General features: G+C 37.0%; 1 protein-coding gene across 1 annotated transcript; it reads left to right on the plus strand.

The window, feature by feature from the left end:
• Positions 1 to 21555: 21555 nt before the first annotated feature.
• On the plus strand, positions 21556 to 22495 carry LOC114302876 (3'-5' exonuclease). Its single transcript, XM_028247950.2, has one exon. The coding sequence runs from the start codon at positions 21681 to 21683 to the stop codon at positions 22326 to 22328; it is 648 nt and encodes a 215-aa protein (XP_028103751.2). The 5' UTR covers positions 21556 to 21680; the 3' UTR covers positions 22329 to 22495.
• The last annotated feature ends 145 nt before the right edge of the window (positions 22496 to 22640 follow it).

A 22640-nucleotide genomic window follows, 5' to 3' on the forward strand; every position in this document is an offset into this window, starting at 1 on the left:
TGAAGCTTATTTGGAGCCTTGTTTAAGCTCTAGAAGGAGGATTAAGCTTGGTTTGTTGCCCCTTTTGTGCCTAAGTGTGCATTGTTTCAATTGTATAAGACTTACCCTATTTAAGCTTGTTTTGTATGCTTGTTTTGCCACCTTTTCAAACTATTTTTGGCCTGGTTTTCAACTACAAAAACCTCTGTTTTTCAGTCTTAAAAATGGTGGTTTAAGGTTATTTTGTGCTAAGGGGTTGTCTTCCCTTCTTATTGCTTATTTGCATGAGCCTTTGCATCATCTTCTAGCATGCTAAAGTCAAACTTTTTGGGCCTTAAACCACTGAAATTCAGAGGTATTTCAGTGGTGGAAAGTATGTTTTGAAGTATAAAAATGGAGGGGTTGGCCTCCCCTCCTTATGTCTTGTTTCCATGCTTAGTTAGCATCACATGGTAGCATGTTTTTGTGGCTTAATCTAGTTTCTTTCCAGCATATTTTTGCCTCTGATTTGGCATATCTTAGGACTGTTTTGGGCTGGTTTGGTCCTTTGAGTCTTGCTTTGTATGCTTGTTGTACAATTGTGCTTAAAGGTCTAGTTTGTGCTATGTGTTAGCCTTTCATTCTAGCTCTTTCTAGCCTACTTCAAGCATGTTTTAGAATTTCATTTAAGTTGTTTTAGGACTATTTTGGGTTGTTTGTCCCTTATGAGCCTTGTATTGTATAGCTATAGTGCAAATGCCTTCATTAGCTCATTGTTTTGAGGCCTCTAATGTGTTTTGCATGAGATGATTGCATGTTGTAGCATCATTTAACATGTGATTTCAGTGCATATATCACTGTCACACTCTCACATATGTCTCTCTTTCATTACTTTTGAGAGTTGTGCTTTATGCCTTACTTGTGAGCCAACATGCGTGCATGATTTTCTTGCCTTTTGTGCCTGAGTTTCAACATGTTTAGGCCACTGATTTGGCATGTGTTAAGCTCTGTTTTGAGCTGGTTTGGTTGTTTGAGCTTGATATTGCATGCTTCTAGTTTAATACTCTTCACTAGTTTTAAGGGTGAGCATGGTCAGGATTGGACCGGATTGGAGTAAAACCAGAACCAATCTGTTATCTACGATTTTTGAAAAATCGAAACCAATCCAATCTGTTTAAATCGTGAAACCAATCTAAACCAATCCATTTAAACACGGATTGGATCGGTTTAGAACCACGGATTTACATAATTAAATAACAAAAAAATATATATAAACTTTAATTTCATAAAAATATAAATATAGCAATATATTAGTTTCACAATAGCAACATGTCTTTTTATAATAGCGACAAACTGTTTTAGAATTTAAACAATCATAAGAAAACTAGTTCCACCATAAGTATTTTGACCATTACAAATTAACACTAAAAACTAGCAAACAAAAGTAATAAAAGAAGATACTATGCGAGTTTAGGTTTAGATTTAAGTTTTATATAAAATAAGAGAAGATACTATGTAGGAGGGTGTATAATAAAAATATAGACTATTTGTATACGATCCGGATCAGTTCTAATCCGAAACCATAGGGTTCAATCTGGAACCAATCCGTAAACTACGGATTTTTAATTTTTCAATCCGAAACCGAACCACGGATTCAAAAAACCAATCCAAACCTACTGGATTGGACTGGACTAGACTGGATCGGATTACGGATTTCACGGATTCTTTGCTCAGCCCTAACTAGTTTAATGCTTTTGGCTATTAACATGTTGTACATATGTTGATCACATGATTTAGTGTCTTGAGCATGCCATTTCAGCACTGAATATCTGCCACCTCCCTCCATTCCTTACTTTTTAATTTGCTTTTGAAAGTGGTCTTGAGCCCCTTATTGGCTTGAGCATGAAATTGAGGCATTCATGCCTAATGGTTTTAATCCTCCCTTGAGGGTTTCTACTAACCAACAACATGAGACCTCTTTCATGCTCAAGGCACTTGTGGTTTAGACCATCTCTCTAATTAGAGGACTTTTCACATTGGACTTAATCGGTTAAAGGATTAATCGGTAATGTAAAATGTCTAAACAAAATGAGCAAAGTAAAACATGAACAAGATAAGTATTTGTGTTGCATTGCATGTATTTGGATCGGACGTTAATCCAAGCACAAGAAATGTGGGACGTTTCATACTCAAAGTGATGAAACGTGTCACATTTCTTAGTCATCGTCCCCCTTGATTGTGCATGATAGGGTGGAGGCTCTTCGAGTCTTGTTTGTGCATTCACTGAGCTTGTACAAGCTTGGTTTTTGGGCCATCATGCATTGAGATGATTGGCTGGTGGCTTGAGATCCGAGTGCCACTCTCCTTTGAGCTTGAGACATGATGAGGAGAGTGGCAGTACACACATTTCCTTGCAAATACATTGTCTTGGCTCTGTTGTTCTCTGTTGCAGCAAAAACAGCATTTTGGGAAAGGAGGTAGCCGACCGGCCACTTGCAGTAGCCGACCGGCCACAGCCTCTTTTGGTGGCCGACCAGCCACCAATCCATTTCTGGTGCAAAAATGTTCCTGTTTTGAGGCAAAGGCAGCCTGAAGTTGGCACAATGTTCAGACAACAGAGGCGAGTGCAAACAAAGACAGCCGGCAGCAAGACGATGGATTTCCGAGATGACACCAACCGAGCATACATATCTCCCTCGCCCGCGAGGCCATTTCATTGCTTATGATTAGTTCGTGTAATTAATCATTCGATTTGTTTTGTAATATCCTAATTAGCTTAGCAAAGTTAGTTAGTTTATTCAATTCGGTTTGTGATTAAGTAATTAGCTTAGAATAGTTAATTAGTTGGTTTGTAATAATTAGCTTAGATTAGTGTAGCTAGTTAGCTTATTTATTCGGACCCTCCTTCGCGAGGGCGCAATGTTGTAATAAGTGTGCGTGTGTGTGTGCATGTCTTCCAACCCCACATCTTTCTCCCTTTTATTTAACCACTTTCGATGGTTAGTTTAGGACACATTTTGATTAGCATACCTTATGCTTGCATGTTTGCATCATTCATTTGTCTTTCATGCACCGAGGCTTGGTGCATCATTCAAACTGCATTGTATTTCAATACTTATTTGAATACGTGTTTCAAAGCATGTTATTAGCTGTTGCATTCATATGCCATCTTAGATAGCCGAGCCTATTTAATTGTATTTTGCATGTGTTGCATTAGGCACTTTGTATAGTTAGGATTATGCATGATTTGTAACTAGCTTTTGTTTTGGCTTGGAGTACACTGTAAGCCTTTATGCTTTAGCATCCTTACATGAGTGTGAGTGTTGCCATGATAGTATGCTTACCATGAGGCTATGTGCTTAAATGCTAAACTGCATGAATGCCTATGAATGAAGGCTTTATTACTTGAATTGGAACAATTCATCAAATGTGAGTTTTAAACCCACTTTGCGAAGTGGCAAAATCATTATGTTTCAAGCCCATCATGTTTGGTGGCAAATCCGCGCTTTAGCCCACTTGAGGGTAGCACTTTCAAACCATTTTCGAAAACAAACATGAATTGTTTTGTTCCAATTCTTGCGATTTAGTCCATACTTGTATACTGTGCGCATCACATAATAAGTTAGCTAATAACCGGAACAAGAACACATGTGTTTATAAAACAACATATCATGCTTAGTAGAGACCGATCTTTGATCGGGCGAGCGGGGGTGCTTATTTCAGGACTTTTCCCTCTCGTACCCAAGTTCTCGAGCGGAGGCAATTTTGGTGATGACAGACACGTGGCCTTTGGCACGAATCAGGGTTTCCTAAATTTTTCAAAAAAAAATATTTAGGTGGCGACTCTGTAATCTAGCAAAGCAATCCAATTTTGGCAATATTTGATTTAAAATCTGATTTTCCAAAATGATTTGCCGGATTGGACTCTTTGGTGTTTATCAGTCTCACATTGCACTTTGTGATATTAGATTCAGAATCATGATAGGAGTCTGAACTGTAGTAAGACCAATTCGCGCCTCTCCGAAAAGGGGGCGCGCGAAGAAAGTCGAGTCTACAGTTTCTCATCAACACCTAAAAGTTGTTTTCCACGTAGGGTGAACCACAACCCAGTAGAGATACTCCAACACAGCATGTGAATCTTAGCAAAGTTATAAGGTGAATGCATATGTATGCCATTTGTCAAACAATTCCTCATTTTCCATCTCAAAACAATGTAATGCCAGATTATAAATTAATTCATTAAAATAATCCTTTTATACAGAAAACAGGGCAGTGGATACAAAACACTGGGAATCTCTAGGCACGTGTTTGCCAGTAGGCTATACAAGCACTACCAAAGCCATTTTTCCAATACTAACTTGAATAATCGGCACCTAGCCACGCAGGTTTCTGCACTTTCACCAAGGACACATCAGCCAACATAATAAAGCCATAACTATACCCCCTAACTAGATTCACCACGGTATTTACTATTTACCCATTTTTCTCAAAATTAATACATTTACAATGTTCAATATGAAATGATACTCAATACACAATGTATGAGAAATTAGTTTCAATTTAACCTAATCCTCATGCAATATCTACAATAATCAAGACTATCCTTCACTGATAGCCCAAAACAAATATTTCTATTCAATAGATAATTCCGATCAAAAGATACAATTTCATCAATTACAATGGGAGTAATATCCAACTCACCATCATCATCAATATAAGCATTGTTCCAAATTCATAATACCCAACATCATTTTCCATTTCCTTTCGCAATTCCAAATATCCAAAAATCTAAGGCAAACCCCCTTCGTTTTACAAAATCAATTTCAAGAAGAAATATCCACTGTTTTAACATATCTCACTCATAAATACATCCCCACAACTATTTTCAAGAATCCATTTGGAAAACCCCTCTTTTGATTTCAAATCCAAACCCTAGGTTTTTCCCAAAATTTTCCAAATCAATACCCCTTTCCAAGAACAAATAACTAAGGTCAAAATCATATAAAATAGTCAAAGAAATCCCTACCTCAAAGTAGAAGACATGAAGAAATAATGGCTAGAACTTGACGGAGTCGAAAACACTAACTTCTTCGATTAAAATGAAGCCCTCGACGTGATCAATGTTTTACTCGAAAGGATTAGATTGAGAAAACCCACAGATTGAGAGCATTTGGAGCTAGAGTTCAAGAACTAGAGAGACAGTGAAGATCTAGGGTTTTGAAATGTTTAGAGAGAGAGAGAGAGGTGAAAAAGTGACTGAGAATAGCTTCCTCTTGGATTGATATATGCACAGACCGGTTGAGCGCAAGAATGGTTGTACCATCCCCGGAAGTGCCAGACTTGGACTCACCAAACTGACTTGAATCTAATTCCGACTTAACAGAGTCGAAAGAATCACTCTCAGACTTGTTATCTGAATCAGAACCTTCAATGGAACCCTTTTTGAAATGCCAAACCAAATGTGAAGCCTTTATTGCATCCAAAAAGAGATCGGTGCAATCCACTGCTGGTCCACCCCGATCACAGAAATAGTCACATTATCCCCCATGTTAGTAGGCTCAGCTCCGATGCTGGAACCTGCCAAGAGGTCAGCCAATATTATCCCCGGAAGTTTCTCTTCACTGCTCTCTAAATTGGCACTTGTTTCCTGCCCCACATCAATGCTCGAATCGACCCATTCTCCCTCGCTATCTGACAGCTAATGATTGCAAAAAATCTCGAATCCCAGGTACCTCTTCCTTGTCTCTTGTTTAATCTACAGCTCTGGGAACCCATAAAAGGGAAATTCTTCTCCTTAATGAACAAAACGTCCATTCAGGGCCCCCCTAATTGGTTTGTGAATCAACTCAGACTGCCTTCTAGTTTTTTTTGCCTTGATTATTTCCCTCACTTCATCTCCTTTCATCTTCCAATCCTCTTTAGTTAGTTCATATCCCAACCCGAAAGCATGGGGGTTATGACTCACTTCCTTGGTAACAGTGATTCCTTACCTCCCCGCTTTTACCCAATCCTGATCCAAAGAGATGCCCCTGTTTGTTCATCATGTATATGGACTATGCTCTTACGTAATTTCCCCCATCTTCTGCAATAATGGTCTACACCAATCGTGCCTCTACCAAGGTGAACCCCGAGAGGAACACATCCTGTTCTCTACGTAATATCTCCAACAGGGGTGTGGTGGTTCCCGAGGGAAGATGGATTCAAGAATTTCCATAGACCGTCGCAATCTTTTCCTTGAATGGGTATTTTACTAATTGGTGCACTGTCGGAGAAACTGCTTTTATTTAGTGTAACTAAGGCCTGCCCAATAGCAAATTGAAGGTCGTTGGTACATCTATAACATCAAACTCAACCTTATGTTCAGACGAACCGATCAATATCTGGCTGTTGAAGGTTCCTATAACATCATGGCTGGTATTGTCATAGGCTCGGATAAATTGAGTTGTAGGCACAAAGTTAGCTGGTTTCAAGCCTATAGCATAAGCAGTCCTCATTGGACATACATTGATTGCTAATCCAGTGTCTACCAACATCACGAGGATCCATTTCTTACAGCTTTCCAAAGTCACAGATAGAGGTTTATTATGATTGGTCCCTTCAGGTGTCAATTCCTTGTCTGTGAAGGACAACATTGGGGTAATGTCCCTAGATATGACCGAGGACACCAGCTGATTAGGTGTAGTATCTATAGAAAACTTGGCATTATTCAATGCCTCCAACACCGATTGTCTATGTCCTCGAGAAGCCATTAGTAACCGCCAGATTAAGATATCCTCCTGAATCTTCTTGAGTTGTCTCAATACCAGATCTTCCTCTACTTCCTTCTCCTTCATCTTCTTAATGTCCTTACCAGAGGGCTCTCCTTAGTCCAGGGGTAGGGGTTTGAAATAGCAGCTGCTTCTAGTCAAGTGGTTAATCTCTATTGTATACCATCTATCATCAAGGACATTAGTTCCCCACCCCTCATCAGTATAAGCGGAGTTCAAATCATTATCTTCCCACCACTTTTTTTTCAGTCATATTCTGGTAATTATCCAGTTCTGCTTGAATCATGCTGATGCTGTAATAACCATTCCTCGGCTGAAAAGGTGAGATGAGCCAAATATCAGAAGAAATTCCCTCTCCCTTTACGTACTCCTAGACCAGTCTTGATCTCTGTAGTTCTTTCTCTCTTTGTTGTTGAAAATGTTCCAGTGCTTACTCTCTTTCGGCAATTGTCTCTTCCTCAGACTTGCCGTCTCCATCACCATTTCTCTCTTCCATCAATCACTTTCCTTTGGTGTTCTTTTCTCCACTCTTACCTATCTTTTCCTTCATCTGTTTCTTTATTTTAGACACATCCTCACTACTAGACCTCCCATGATCAGTTTCAGGCTTGCTTGGATCCCACCGTCCAATCTGTACGTTCCCCAAATCTTGTTCCTCAACGAAATGGAGGTTCTCTAAGTCTTCTTCTATTTCTGCCAGGTCGTCTAGACCTTATTTTGGCCCATTCTTTCTAACAACATTGATACTAAGTTAGGTAATTCAATCGTTGGCTTTGCTTGATTGAAGGCCACGATGTATCGGCTGGGATCATGCCCTTCCATGGGAGATGGTCTTTTTTTCCATAACCTAGACATCAAACATCTCTTCTTTCAATAATTCTCCATTCTCCTTGACTACCGTCACCACAAGTTTTGGTTGGGGTTCGGGTGTTGCATTTATCATGCCCAAGTCCGTGCTTTCTAGAATAACCTGTGACGCCCTATTCAAATTTTCGTGCTTTGTCTTCATCATTTGCTACTTATCGAGTCGCATAACGCACCAACTCCTCGAAGTTTGCCACATATTGGGTCATTATCATCGTGCCTTGTTCTAGGTTCTGAAATTCACGGATTCTTTCTTGTTTGACTGTGTTTGGGAAGTACTTCCTCAAAAATAACTCTTTATACTGCGTCCATGTCATTGTGGTGATGTCCTTGGATTCCCAAATCAGGGCCCATTCATGATCTACTTCCCCTTCAAGTTAGTAAACTGCAAGAGCAATCCTATCAATGTGTTCAATTATTTCCATCATATTGAACATCTTTTTAATTTTTCGGATCTAGTTTTCAACAATGTTAGGATTGGGTTCGCCAGTGAAGATCGGCGGTCTCTGTTTGTGAAACTCGGAGAATAGATGTGTCCTCTCATTCTAACGTGTTCTCCTCAGCCTTCCTAATTTTTTCAAAATTTGATTTCTGACATTCCCGTGTAAGTCAATAGTGGGTGTAGGGGCGTGATTGTGATTGTTGACCCCAGGTGCCCCATTTATGTTTATCTTGGCGTCATCGTTACGGTTGGTGGCGTTATTGTTGCCTACGTATTTGTTTTCTCTTATACAGTTCACCATCTACCAAACGCGCAATTAAGTGCAGGTTAGGGTTTTGCTAATGTGGTTAGTCAAGGAAATTACTAAGGTGAAATACTTTACTCAAAACACAATCCAAGTAACACCTAATAAGCACCTAAGGTAGTCTTACTCAACCATCGACTCCATCACCACTCGCGGTTGCTCTGGGGCAACTGGATGTTTCAATTCGTTGATTGAACCTAACCTTTCTTTATTATGAAATTCTAGTTTCACTGCTCTTATCTAAAAGGCTTTCTTCAGCACTTGGTTCCAATACTAGAATCGTCGATGCCCGACTATATACTTTCATGAATCGACATTGTCATGCCCGAAATTCGAAGAAACACCCTAGGGTTGGTTAAGAAAATTTTAATTTTTGACATTTTCTAGTTTCTAGACTAAGTAGTGTTATTATAATGTCATATAGTCGGTGGCAAGGTTGTTTCTAATCGCAAGTTAAAACGCGTGGGTAAGGGTTGAACATAAGCTTTGATACCAAGTTGTGACGCTCTAAATTTTGGGAACATCGATAATATAATACAACAATACACTAGGGTTTAACTAGTGGATACACAACATTTTTAAGCACAAAATACAAATAATTGCACTAAAAGAAAATATTAACAATAGTTACAAATAAAATTCTTCAAGTCTTTAAATATAGATTAGTTTCTTGATACAAAAAGATTATCCAAAACACATGAAATATAAAATCTAATCTTTAAGGTAGCCATGGTTCCTCAAAGCTTTTAGGGATTCCATTCTCGGTGTAAAACTTGCATTCACTTGGCATAAAATGCCATGAGCTTGGAATGCCCAGTAAAGAATGCCCAGTAAACACACACACCCCGTCTGTTTTTCCATTCCAAATACACAAGTAAGCTAACGGCATGATCATAACACACAACAAAAAAAAATAATTAAGCAAAGTTTATAATAAATTTCAATTCTCATGAATAATAGTCAATTTCAGTTCTCATGAATAACAGTTAATTAAGTTAGTTCTAGGCAACTCCCAGCGGAATGTCATTCCTACCTAACCACTAACACTGGCCACTGGTAATTTTGACTCCCCTTTGGTTAATACAATACGAATGCATCGTTTACTGCATAACCACCAATGCATCACTTACTGCACAATTACCAATGATGCCCACACACCTAGGTTACATACCCGAGTGGTGACATCATGGTTTGTCCCAAGGGAACGGGCTTCTGGGGATATTCTCCTTGTGTGAAACCCTCACTGCTACCCTTATACCTCCCCATTCCGTTAAGCAACCAGAATACCTCCCGTGCCATATAAGGGTTTGAAAACACACTTGCGCAAGACTTCACCAAAGTGGAATACATTCCACTATATTGTACTTTTGAATCCATCATTCATTATCCTATAAAATTTAGTACAATGATCGCAACCCATTACCACCAAATTCGATTTCCCATTTATTAAGTGCATTATGTTCTCGATTATAGCAAAGCATAGCATGGTCAAGATAATTACGAAGCCAAACTAAACATAAAGTAATTTATGCATGGTAAAACAAATTCACAATTTATCATAGTTTACATATCAAGACTTAAATATTTAAGAAACATAGCACATAAGAGTTGCAAGCCACAAGCACATTAACACAAATTTTTAGATTTGAACTAGCTGGGAAACTATTATGGAAAAATACCTTTATTGGCCCTAAGTATCTGGCCTCATGTGAGTTTGTAGATAAATGAGTCTAGTTTCAAACTCAATTTACAAAAGTAGGCTAGGTATTTTAGATTTTAAGATAATACAGAATTAAAAAGATCTATCCAAATTCTTTGTCTGTTACACAAATCGATTTATCTCTCAAACCTCTCACTCTCTTGAGTTCAAACAAATTTTAATTGGAATATAACACCAAGATTAAGCTTTTGACATAAAAGTGGACTCAAGATTATTTTTTTGGAATTTTCTAAAAATAGAAAAAGTTGACTGTTTTTCTGGTTCTATGAGTAACAAACTTAGAAAAATTGTTTAGGTTATAAAAATAAATCCTTAGGTCCAACCAAAATTATCACATACTCTAGACATACAAAATATTACTCCAAAAAAACTGATTTTGAGTTTATAGAGTTTTGATGGGAAAATAAATTCAAGAGAGGGAAAAGAATTGCTACTAGAAATTTAAGAAAGAAAGAGAAACACACCATTTCTTGATTAATACACATTTATACAAGAGTGTAGGCCTAGACTACAACATATATATACAAATAGCATGTATTAAGAGGGGAAAAACAAGTGGTAAAAAAACTTGAGAGAAGAGGTGATGTACGTTTACCTTTGTTGTATAAGACTCAACACAATTCTTCTTTTTCTTCTTCTTTTCTCTTTTCTTCTCTTCTCTCTCTCTCTCTCTCTCTCTCTCTCTCTCACTCCTCTAGTGCATGGCTGAAAATATGTAAAATGAGGGGGAGAAGTGTGCATGTATATAGAGAAAGGATTGAAAAGTTTCTTAAGAACTAAGTTCCATAAGTGTAATTTGTCAAAGTTATCCATCAATGCCATGAAGCCTTTTTCATCCATCACATGGCCAACTAGTTGGGCTCCAAGAAATATGTATACATATATATATATATATAGAAGATATTTGTATTTATAAACATAAAATAATAGGCACAAGTACTTTAATTAATAAAATATTACAATTAAGGTTTGAAATGAAATAAAATATAAGTATATAGGGACCAAGTCTAAATTTATGAAACCTTGATATTTATTATTAATATACTAACATTAGAAAATAGTTAAAATAATAAATTTGGGTTCCGTTAAATTAAAGCGCAAAGAAAGGCGAGAAACCGAACTAAAACGACATTATCGGGAATTAAGATTTTAAAGTAATTAATCTATAATTATAGGGTCTAATAATTAATATCAAGGTTTTAAAGGTGATTATTAATCTACCGAGATCAATTAGGGTTTACTCGAATTAATCTATGATGCTTCATGATTCTAGGGTTTAAAATGTAATTAAGCAAAAATTCAAGGGCTTTATTGAAATAAGCTCAAGGTTAGGGATTTAATGCAAAAATTAGGGTCTCTAAAAAACCACCTAGGCTTAGGAAAATGGGATGGGGTGATATACATGTTGGGATTGAAGGTGGGTGGTAGTGTGTAGATAAGGTTGACATTTTGGGTGGGGGGACCTGGTTATGGATAGGGAGTGGATTGGTGGTCACATTTGGTTGGAGTTATGACTTTATTGTTAATGAGATCCTAGATCTCATGACGGAGATGGAAGCAACAATCAGTATGATGGTCGTGTTGCTGATAGAAAGCACAATATTTGGTATGGTCATGCCTGGCCAGGAGTGGGTCGGGGACAGGTCGAAGGTCAAAGGGCTTGAGGTGCCCTTTTTTTATCAAGACCTTTAGAGCACGGGTTAGAGTCGTGTGAAGAGGGGTAAAGGTTCTGAGTTGAGTTTGAGCCGAGCTGGTGATTTGTGAGTTTACACTAGAAAATGGATCAGCTGTCTTGGTTGTGGTGGTGACAACATTGACTTCAGTGGGCCTAGGAACAGTGCTACTGCTAGCATTGGTACCCTTGGTAAATGGTTTTTTTATAGGTTCGCTTGTCCTCTAAATGATCCCCTTTTTGAATGCACTCTCGATCTGAACCCCTAATTCATGTAAAGCGGTAAAAGTGGACAGTGGAGCGACTTCACCAACTGGACTTGCTCATTCTCTGAAGGCCTGTTTGCCATTCAAATGACTTTTGCCCTCCATTTGGCAACAAAGTCAATAAAGGGTTCTTTAGGATTATGAAAAGTTGCCTCTAGCTCATTAATTGTCACCTCTATCTAAGTGTTGTAGGAATATTGATCAACAAATCCCTTAGCTAATTCTTCCCAATTCTACTTGGTCGAATCCTCTAGTTTGGCATACCAGGTGGCTGTCGCTTCTGATAGAGTCCTCTTGAACAAAGATAATTTCTGAGCCCATGTCAGGCCTATTGGTCTTAAGACATCTGAGAAAAGACGGATGTGGTCGCTCGGATCTCCACTTCTGTCGAATCTGTCAATATGCAGCATCTTAAGTTTCTCTGGCAACCTTACAAAAGCCTCAGTGTAACCATCATCGATGTCCGAGATAGAGCTAAAGCCTTATGCCTTTTTAAGCTAGTGGAATGAGACGGGATTTGGCTGGTGGCCCGAGATGGAATGAACAGTAGATGGTCCAGATGAGTGACACAATTCAGTGATGGTTTCATCTTGAGCATCGATCTATTGTTTAACATATCCATGGCCTTTTGAAAGGTCGTCATCATGGCCATAACTTCTTCTGGACTCTGTGCCATTATAGATACAAGAGAGTCAACTATTGGAGAGCTGAGTGGATGGGAACGGACAGGTGACTGGTGAATGCTCTGTACTGCCAACAACTGCATGAATCTCTTTTTTCAAAGAGCCAACGAGAGAGAAACTAACACTGACTAGCCTTCAACCAGACCTCTAATCTTGCAAAGCCTATCGGTGCGAGTCCACAAAACTTGGGAAATATCAGGCCTTTCTGAAGCTATGATTACAGGACTACCTAGCAAAAGAAATAAAAGAAAAAGCAAAAGTCAAAAATTAGACAACACCTCAGCCTAATTTCACTAGAATAGATATTATCACAGCTGAATGACTGTACTCTCCATTGAATTCTTCCCCACAAACAAATATAACTGAACCACTGATATGAATTTAGGAACCCCTATATAGATCCACTGCATAGCACATAGCAGGTAAAGAGAGCAAAAACACTTCTATGAGGCGGTAGGGTTACCCTGTCCTAGCTTTGAAATGATCTAGAGTTTCACTACTTCAAACAAGCGGTATCACAACATCCTAAATATGGGAGAGCATCCTGTCCTATTTTTGAAAAGTCACTAGAGCTTACTACATGCACTAGGCCAAGTGGTCAACAGGGTACCTCAGTAAGATTACCTAATATACTTCTCACACCTAACACCGAAAAGTGAAAGGAAGATCAAATGGTACAGCGGTAACCCAGATCCAAGAGTTATGTTCCCACTGTGACATTGCCTGCGTTCGTCCAGCCTTTTGGCAAGCCGTCTGGGATATCAGATGGTAAACACAGTGACGTAAGAGCACCATGTAAATGGAATGCAAAGAAAACATATATGTAGATAAAAGTTCACATCATGAAGTTCAAGTTAAGTTCTCTAACAATCCCAGCAAAATCGCCAGAAACTGTAGCTAGTTTTTCGTGCTCCTCGGAGGAGTTTAGTCTCCTTGGATGTGATTTCCTACAGTTCAGACTCCCATGATTTTGAGTCTGGCTTCACAAGTGCAATGTGAAACAGAAAAATGAATGAGAGTCTAAATCCGACAAATCTTTAAAAAATCCATTAATCACAAGAGATGCCAAAAATGGACTGCATTACTAGATTTCAAAGTCACCACCTAATATTTTTGAGAGAATTAAGAAACTCGTGACTCGTGCCAAAGGCCACTTGTCTGTCATAACCAAAGTTGTCTCGACTTGGGAACTTAGATATGAGAGAGAAAGGTCATGAATTGAGAACCCCACTCACCCGATCAAAGATCAGCCTCTACTAAATCATGAAGTGCATCTATGCTCATATTCTGATTATTAATATGTTAACATTACGATGTGAGGCAAACGAGTATATACCACGTCACTTATTTTTGGAATGCTTTGATTTCATATTTTTTTGAAAGAGTTTTGAATATATACAACTCAAAGGAAAAATGAGCTCATATATACGACAACCAAAGTCATTCCAATTTAAGCAAAATAGTCTTCATCCACAGGCATTTAGAGAGTTATTTCAAATAAGCATGTATCCTCATGGTAGTATACGCATCATGAAAAAAAAACACCCATATAAGATGCTAAAACAAAAATGCTTACCTAGTACTCAATCGTGGCAAGCCAAAGAAAAGAATATAGTTAGAAAATAATACACGATCCTAATATACAAAATGGCTAATGCAACGCATACAAAAATACAACTACTAGATTCGGCTACTAATATGACATGTGAAAGCATGAGGTAGTACACATAATCAAGTAGGAAATGATAACAACCTCAAGTATGATGAGCCGAACCTTATTGCATGCAGAAATGGATATGATGCATGGAAATGATAAAGGAAAACATGACGCTTTATACAACCACGATAAGTATGTAAATAAAAAAAAGAGAAAGAAATGGAGGTTGGAAGACGTACATCAAGTGTTACAAATTTGCCCTCTTTACAAGAGGATCCGAATGGCCTAATTAACTAATTATTACAAACCTAGATGAATCAACTAATCTATGGGAGTTAAATGAAAGGATGGAAATTGCGTGCGCGCAAACAAGAACATCCTCCAGAAACCTTTCTGTTTGTCGCTAGAAATTGCTCTGTTTGTAGTCAGAAAACATTTCTGTTTTGACCTCATAATCTGCTCTGCTTAGCTGAATAACCACCATTGTCGTACAAAAGAGTTGGTCGGCCAGCTTGATGAACTGGTCGGCCGTATACTTGCATGGCCGATCGGCCACTGATTTTGGAAAATCTATTGCAACAGAACTGCCACAGTGCAAAAACAGAGGATTTTTAAAGGATGTTCATCCTTCATGCTCATTTCTATCATAAAGATATTCAAAGAGGAAATAGGTTTACTTCACAAATCATCAAACATCCCAAGAGTATTTATATGATGATTAATGAAGCAAATGGATGAAAGATTTAATGAATACAAAGCTAAAGCTAATTAAAAAAAGAAAATCACTCAAAGAAATGGTAGGAACCTACTATATCTCATAGTGAATAAGAGTAAATGAGTACTCAAATTTGGAGAGAATAGGTTAATGAGAACAATTTTTGAAAGGGAAGCTTGTAAATAAGAGATTACATCACTGAAGAAAGAAATTGGAGACTCTTCTCCCTATACATGGAACATGGATTGACATCCATTTCTACGCTTCAAAATGGAACTAGGAGAGAGTTTCTAATACTTTTGATGAAAGAGCTCTCTCATTTAGCTTCAAAGCAAAATAAAAGCAAAACTAAGCAAATGAATGAAAACTATAAAAAGTTGTTGCATGCTCATCTTCCTACTCATGAAATAAGGATGAGACATCCATTTCTATGTTTCAAAAATGGAACTAGAAGAGAGCTTACAACACTTTAAAGAAGATAAGAGAGAAAATAAAAAATTAAGCTAACTATTTAAAGCTTTAAATGCACAACTCGTCAAAAATTGTTGATTACACCTTTTTTATTCATGGAACAAGGATGAGAAATATATTTCCATGTTTCGAAAATGATTGAGAAAAGAGTTTTTCAACACTTCTAACACGGAAGCTACTACCTAGCTTCAAAGTGAACAACAATAGTATGAAAGCAAGATTTACAACTAGTTAATCAAACTTGTGGTGAGGTGGCTAAGCTCTAAAGCCCCTCATGATCACAAGGTTCTAATTGTCACGACCCGAACCCGTCCCTCTGGGTTAAGGCCATAACCGGCCAGTAATCACGAGATTACCTACGGCCTCAAACCAAATAAGACAAAACTCATCAGAGTAAAAAGGGCCAAACGGAAGCAATTTTAAAACTTTGTCCATAGAGCCGTGCTTATATGCACATCATAACATTTCAGACATACATATGTTAATAACTCACAACAAAAAGTATAGTAGCATAAGTACTGTACAGACAGGATCCTTCAAATCTAAGTCAGCCAAGCAAAACTACATATAGATGTATTCAAAACTTCGCCAACCTGACAAAATGTAAATACATAACAAAAGGGCGAAAACGGGTCTCGTGCGTGAGACACAAGGGCAAACTCTCTCAAAACCTTAGTTGTTCCATACAAACTTCACTGAGATTGGGTCTGGACTTCTCTTGGCTCACCTACAAACACATGAATGAGCGTGAGCGAAAGCCTAGTGAATAATATCAAATCAAATACAGAAGTTACATAACAATGTAGAACAACATGTTCCAAACGGCCTTGGGCCCAATTCATATTTCTATTTAACAGATATATATAACTATACGAAATTCAAATCAAGTGACTGTAGTTCCAAACATTCTGGCCTTTGGCCCATTCAGATTTCCATTCATGTCAAATCGGCCTTCGGCCCATTCATTTACGTCAAAACGGCCTTCGGCCCATTCATTTCTGTCAAAATGGCCTTCGACCCATTCGTTTACGTCAAAACGGCCTTCGGCCTATACATTCGTGTCAAAACGGCCTTTGGCCCACTCATTCGTGTCAAAACGGCCTTCGGCCCACTCATTCATGTCAAAACGACCTTAGGTCCATTCTTACATGTCCAAACGACCTTCGGTCCACTCATTTCTATCAAAAGGACCTTCGGTCCATTCATTTCTATCAAAACGACCTTCGGTCCATTCATTTATGCCAAAACGGCCTTCGGCCTACTCATTTATGTCAAAACGACCTTAGGTCCATTTATTTCTATCAAAACAACCTCCGGTCCATTTGTTTACGTCAAAACGGCCTTCGGCCCATATATTCGTGTCAAAACGGCCTTCGGCCCACTCATGTATATCAAAACGACCTTAGGTCTATTTATTTCCATCAAAATGACCTTCGGTCCATTTATTCATATCGAAACAACCTTCGGTCCATTCATTTGTTCATGTCAGGCTTTTGTCCACAATCCCAATTAGCAACTCATAAAGCTTATAAGGGAATAAACAGTTGGACATTGCTAAGCTTTCAAATATCGATATTACTCACAGTGATCAGCTTGTGGATTTGTCCTGGAGCTTGACCCTACACATTTCATGAACACAAAAGGGTCACTAACAGTTCAATCCGTTCTTTAATTCACATATTCCTCTTTAGGCTTTATTCTCATCTCGTTAACTCATTTACAATGCTCAATGCATGCCTAAGAGTGCTTCCAAGTGAAAGAGAACGGAAAACAGAACACAGAATGCAATTTCAGAATTTCAGAAAATAAGGTCCCCGCTCGAGCGGACACTTAAGGCCTGCAAAAATACTGGTTACATCAAAATCACGCTCGGGCGTTAACTCTGCCGCTTGAGCGGATGGCCTGTCTACATGGCTCCCCGCTCGAGCGTCAACTTCCCCACTCGAGCGAGAACCATGTATGCAAAAAGTGCTGGGAGCACGAGTTTCCCGCTCGAGCGACACTTAACCCGCTCGAGCGGACATCAAAAATATGGGTTTTCCAGATTGAGTTCTTGAGCTCCAATTCGATTTTCAACCAACAAATCATGCATGTTATGGCTTAATTCTCAAATATAATTATACTAACATGATGTAAACCTTAAATCACAACCCAATGAAGCTCAATTCACAAATAATTCACATGTATGCCCCAAAATATGCCAAACTCATTACCAACATGCTCAAATTCAAGCATTCAAGACTTACTCTCCCATAATTTGTACATGCATGTGGGAGATGCTCACCATTCTCAACTCATTTGGTGAAGAGGTGGTCAAAACATGAGTTTCCTTTAACATTTCACATGGATTATACATATTTGTGCTCAAACATGCAATTTCAAGGTAATTTCCTATATGCATGCACATATTAAGCTTCAATCCAACAAAATTAACCCAACTCATGCTCTTTCTCCTTGTTCAACTCTGAATTTACAAATAGCAAACAAGAATCCATGATTCAAGGGATAATTACTCACCTAGGAGCCTTAAACACCCAAGTTCTAGCCAAATCTTGAGCTTAATCTTCAAATTCCCAAGTCTTGAGCCCAAATTACACAAGTCTTTTCCTTTTTCTCTCTATAACCGACCCTTCCTCTGGTTTTGAGTCCAAGGTCAGTCAAAATACAAGAAAGGAGGGAATTGGGATGTAATGCTCCTATCCAACAAATCCCACTAAGTCCCAATTTAAGAATATTAAACAATTTGAGCACAATACCATTAAATGAATCAATTTAATCTGACCAGAATCAATTTCTAATTAAATTTCACCATAGGCTCTAAAAATTATGCCAATCACAATGGCGTAATCAATTTCGGGTTCTGTGACCGATAAAGCCTTCAATTTAATTTTCAAAGCAGATTATTCAAACAGATATTCCTACGGTGAACAGATAGAACTTCGAAATCACATATATTCACAAAATGGCACATAAAATCATATTAGACACATCATCATACTCATATTAAGGACCAATTAACGTATTACAGAACAGGGGTATCACACTAATATACTACGGAAAGCTATAAGAACAAAAGGAAAGTGATCAACTCAAACGGATTGGCGACTATATCCTAAACACATCAAATCTGTGAGTACTATTACATTATTATAAGCCCATATTTAGTTCATATCACATAAAAATAACCTAAAATAGTGTTGCAAAGTAACTAAAAAGAGCAAATATGAAAGAGTATAAAAGGATTACAACTACCCTATGGAAGGGTGGCTAGCCCTTCCACTTTTAACAAAGCTCAATCAAAATTTTAAGCCTAAAATAATTTTGAAAATCAGTGTATTTTGACAACAAATGAAGAGCAAAAGAGTAAAAGAAAAAGTGATGAAAGGAGTTCAAAGGTTAACCTCTTGGAAAGAGGAAGAGCTTCTTAGTTGGCAAATTTCAATCCAAACACCCTCAAGTATCTGAAAATAAGGTTCAAAATTTTAGTAAAAAGCTTCAAGTTTGAGCTTCAATAGTGTATCTATAGTGTATCTATTTTGCATGTCAAGAGAAAGAGCTTTGAAGAAACTCTTAGGCTTCTGAAACAATTCTCTAACCTTAAATTCTGAAGAGAGATGGTCAATTTATAGATTTTCAACCACTTCCCAGCGGAAATATCTTTAAAAGTGGACAAGTGGCCAAATCCCGTGCATGGGAGCAACTTGTGCTGCAAATGCAAAATCTGACACTAAACATGGCCAGCCGGCCACTCAATTGTATGGTCGGCCCAAAGAAAATGGTCTTCTGGCCAATCAATTGGCCTGCTGTTTTCTGAGTGGTCAGGCTACAGAGAGAGAAAAAAAGGTTTTGGTCAAAAAGGAGCACAAGGTTTGGGTTTGAAGCTCGAAACCAAATTCCTTCGTTGAATATTCGAAAGATGCACAGCGTAACATTTTGTCATCGGGTGTTTGGAATGAAACGCTTAAGTCTTAAGGGCGGTCAAAATCGGGTGCCTACACATGGGTATTTCTTTTGTGTCACAGTATGGATTTTTTTGCTATTTATTTTATTTTTATTTTTTGTATTTTTTTTAATTCACCTGCACAAGACAATCTGCACACAAGAAAAAAAAAATTAGTAACACTTGCACAAGAAAACTATATATATTAAAATAAAAAAATAAATTACAATAAAAATTACCTCTGAATCAGACAACTTATTTTTAGTTCTTGACAACGACGTCAAAAATTGATATGGTCGTTTACACATTAAAATATTTTATTTAAAATCAAGTAAAAACAACTACTCTATAGAATAGTGGTTAAAATCAGGTGTGATCCACATGGACTAATGATGAATAATTTAATTTAGAATTAGATTTGGTTACAAATATTTGGAGTGAAAATTAAATTAGTTAATTAAACAATTAATTACACAAAATGAAACAAATATCTTAAAATTTCGAATCCACCACTAGCCTCATAATTGAGAGTAATTGTATTCGGTCTTTAGAATACCATTGATGTGAATACTGTGATGTAAGTTGATTAGAAATAGATCATCAAGAGGATTTATATATCAAATCAAAAAATCATGAATCATTTTCGCTTAACATGAACCGTTACCACTAAACTATGGTTTGATATACAACCCATCCTACTATGTATGACTCGTCTAACAATTCTAATATACAACACTGAAAATTATTATGTAACATGATTTGAATAAAATATTTATTACACAAAAATATCTAAAAGTTAAACAACTATATCCAAATCAAATTAAAATTAAAAATACTAAATACAACTTATCCTAATTATTTGGTTAAAATTTTATCTTGATCCTAAGCAGAAAAATAATTTCAGACACTAATATTTACAAGCTAAATACTCACTTTTTTTTTCCTTAGGCCTCGTTTGGGAACAGGCTAATATAGTAATTTTTTGGCTATTTGGTTAAAATATGAGTTAAAAAAAACTAATATGTTTGGGAAGACTTTTTGATTTTTTATGAAAAGATGTATAAAAAATAGAGAGAAAAAAAAATATTTAACTTTATGATATGAATTATTGACTTTTTAACTAATTTAATAACTTTTTAACTAAAAGGGAGGTTTCCAAACGAGGCCTTACCCCCGCACCTCGTTTGTTTGTTTTTAACTTTCTTTTATGTATTTGCTTTTGTTTCTTTTTCTTTTCTTTTGTTCTTTCTTACCACTTTTGAATGCAAATTTCGAAAAGTGTATAGTGATTTATCGTACATTTTATAATATATTAATGTATAAAATATTTAAAAGATATTATTTACTGTAACTTATATACAAACACGTACAAACATATCACATCATATAAAATTACAAAATAATATATTAATAGATTAAATGTGTAATATTTAAGTTTTAATCAAGAATGAAATTCAAAATTTAAAGGGATTGTTTGGAATATTCTAAATAAGTATATTTTTTAATTTTTTATGAAATATAAATTAGATATGAGTTGAGTTTGAAGTGATAGGGTAGAGAGGTGATGTGACTTAAATAAGATGATGTGACTTAAATAAGATAATGACTTTTTGACTTTTTAAATTTTTTAAGAGATAACAAACAAGGCCTAAATGTATCACAATTAAAAAGTCAAAAATCAAAATGAAATCATTGCAAGTGACCATTATAATAATACAAAAATATTTAACAATCTTTTTATTATCTTTAGAATAATATTATATGTACTAATTGATATATTAATTAGTGTACTAATTAATGATGTGTCATAATTTTTAAAGTTTTAAATTTCGTAATAAATAATATTAGGAATTATAAAAAAATATCAGAAAATTTTTTCATATTTTTATTAATATGTAATATTTTCTTATATGTATAATTTAATAATAAATTTTTTTTTTCATAATACGTAACATTACTCTTTTTTTTTTTTTTTTTTTTTTTTTTTTTTTTTTTTTTTTTTTTTTTTTTTTTTTAAGGTAAGGAATGGAGTCATAATTTTAAAAATAGTAATGTCATAATTATAATGATATATTAATTAGTATAGTGCGTGTAGCATTATAATATTCATCTCCAAACTTCTTTACACTTTACGTACAAATTTCTCGGATTCCTTTTCTTTTCAATTCTTCCCCCTCTCTCTCTCTCTCTGTCTGTCTCTCTCTCTCAATCAAACCCATCAATGGCAGCAGTAGTCACAAATATCGGCATTGTCGACCACCAGTTACCGGAAGACACCCACAACCTCTACGACGTAACCCTGTTCACCGATCGAATCAAAACACTCGTCACTCGGTCTCCCTTCTTCGTTGATTCCTGGATCTCCGAAATCACAGCCATTCATCGACGCCGACTCCACCGCCTCATCGTCGGCCTCGACATCGAGTGGCGACCCAACGACCGTTACAGTGATAACCCCGCCGCCACTCTCCAACTCTGCGTGGGCCGCCGATGCCTCATCTTCCAACTCCTCTACTCCCCTGAAATCCCCCAATCCCTCATCGACTTCCTCAACAACCCTATCTACACTTTTGTGGGTGTGGGTATTAACAGCGATGTCGAGAAATTGATCGAGGATTATGGGTTGTCTGTGGCGACTACTGTTGATCTTCGCACCTTGGCGGCAGACTGCGGCATGACGGAGCTTCGCAATGCGGGGTTGAAGACCATGGCGAGAGAGGTGCTGGGGAAGGTGATTGAGAAGCCGCAGAGGATTACGAGGAGTAGGTGGGACAATGAGTGGCTCTACCCTGAACAGGTACAGTATGCTTGCATTGATGCTTTTCTTTCTTTTGAGATTGGAAGGTGTTTTAATGCATCTGAGTATTAGATATTGGAAGAGTATTGTGGTTTTTTTTTAGATTTGTAATCTGAATGGGGTTGGGGTTTGATGGAGATTTACTATGGTTTTGTTTATATTGGGATCTCTGTTTGATGGATTTGGATGGTGGGTTTTGTTTACTATATGATTTGCAATTTCGATATGTTTGATGATTACGTGATATGTTCTGTGCTTCTATCTTGTTGAGCTGAGCAAGAACAGGATTGTTGATGCCTGTGTTGCATTGTACTAACATACAAATGGTCTCTTATTTCTGTCTTTAATTAGGGAAGTTTTTGTTTTTCTTAGTTACTAAATTAT

The sequence above is a fragment of the Camellia sinensis genome, chromosome 2, assembly GCF_055761805.1.
Source record: "Camellia sinensis isolate YWXY chromosome 2, ASM5576180v1, whole genome shotgun sequence".
Taxonomy (NCBI): domain Eukaryota; kingdom Viridiplantae; phylum Streptophyta; class Magnoliopsida; order Ericales; family Theaceae; genus Camellia; species Camellia sinensis.

What these genes read in the sequence shown, in the direction of transcription:
- LOC114302876 (XM_028247950.2), top strand. Translation starts at nt 21,681, where the DNA reads ATGGCAGCAGTAGTCACAAATATCGGCATTGTCGACCACCAGTTACCG.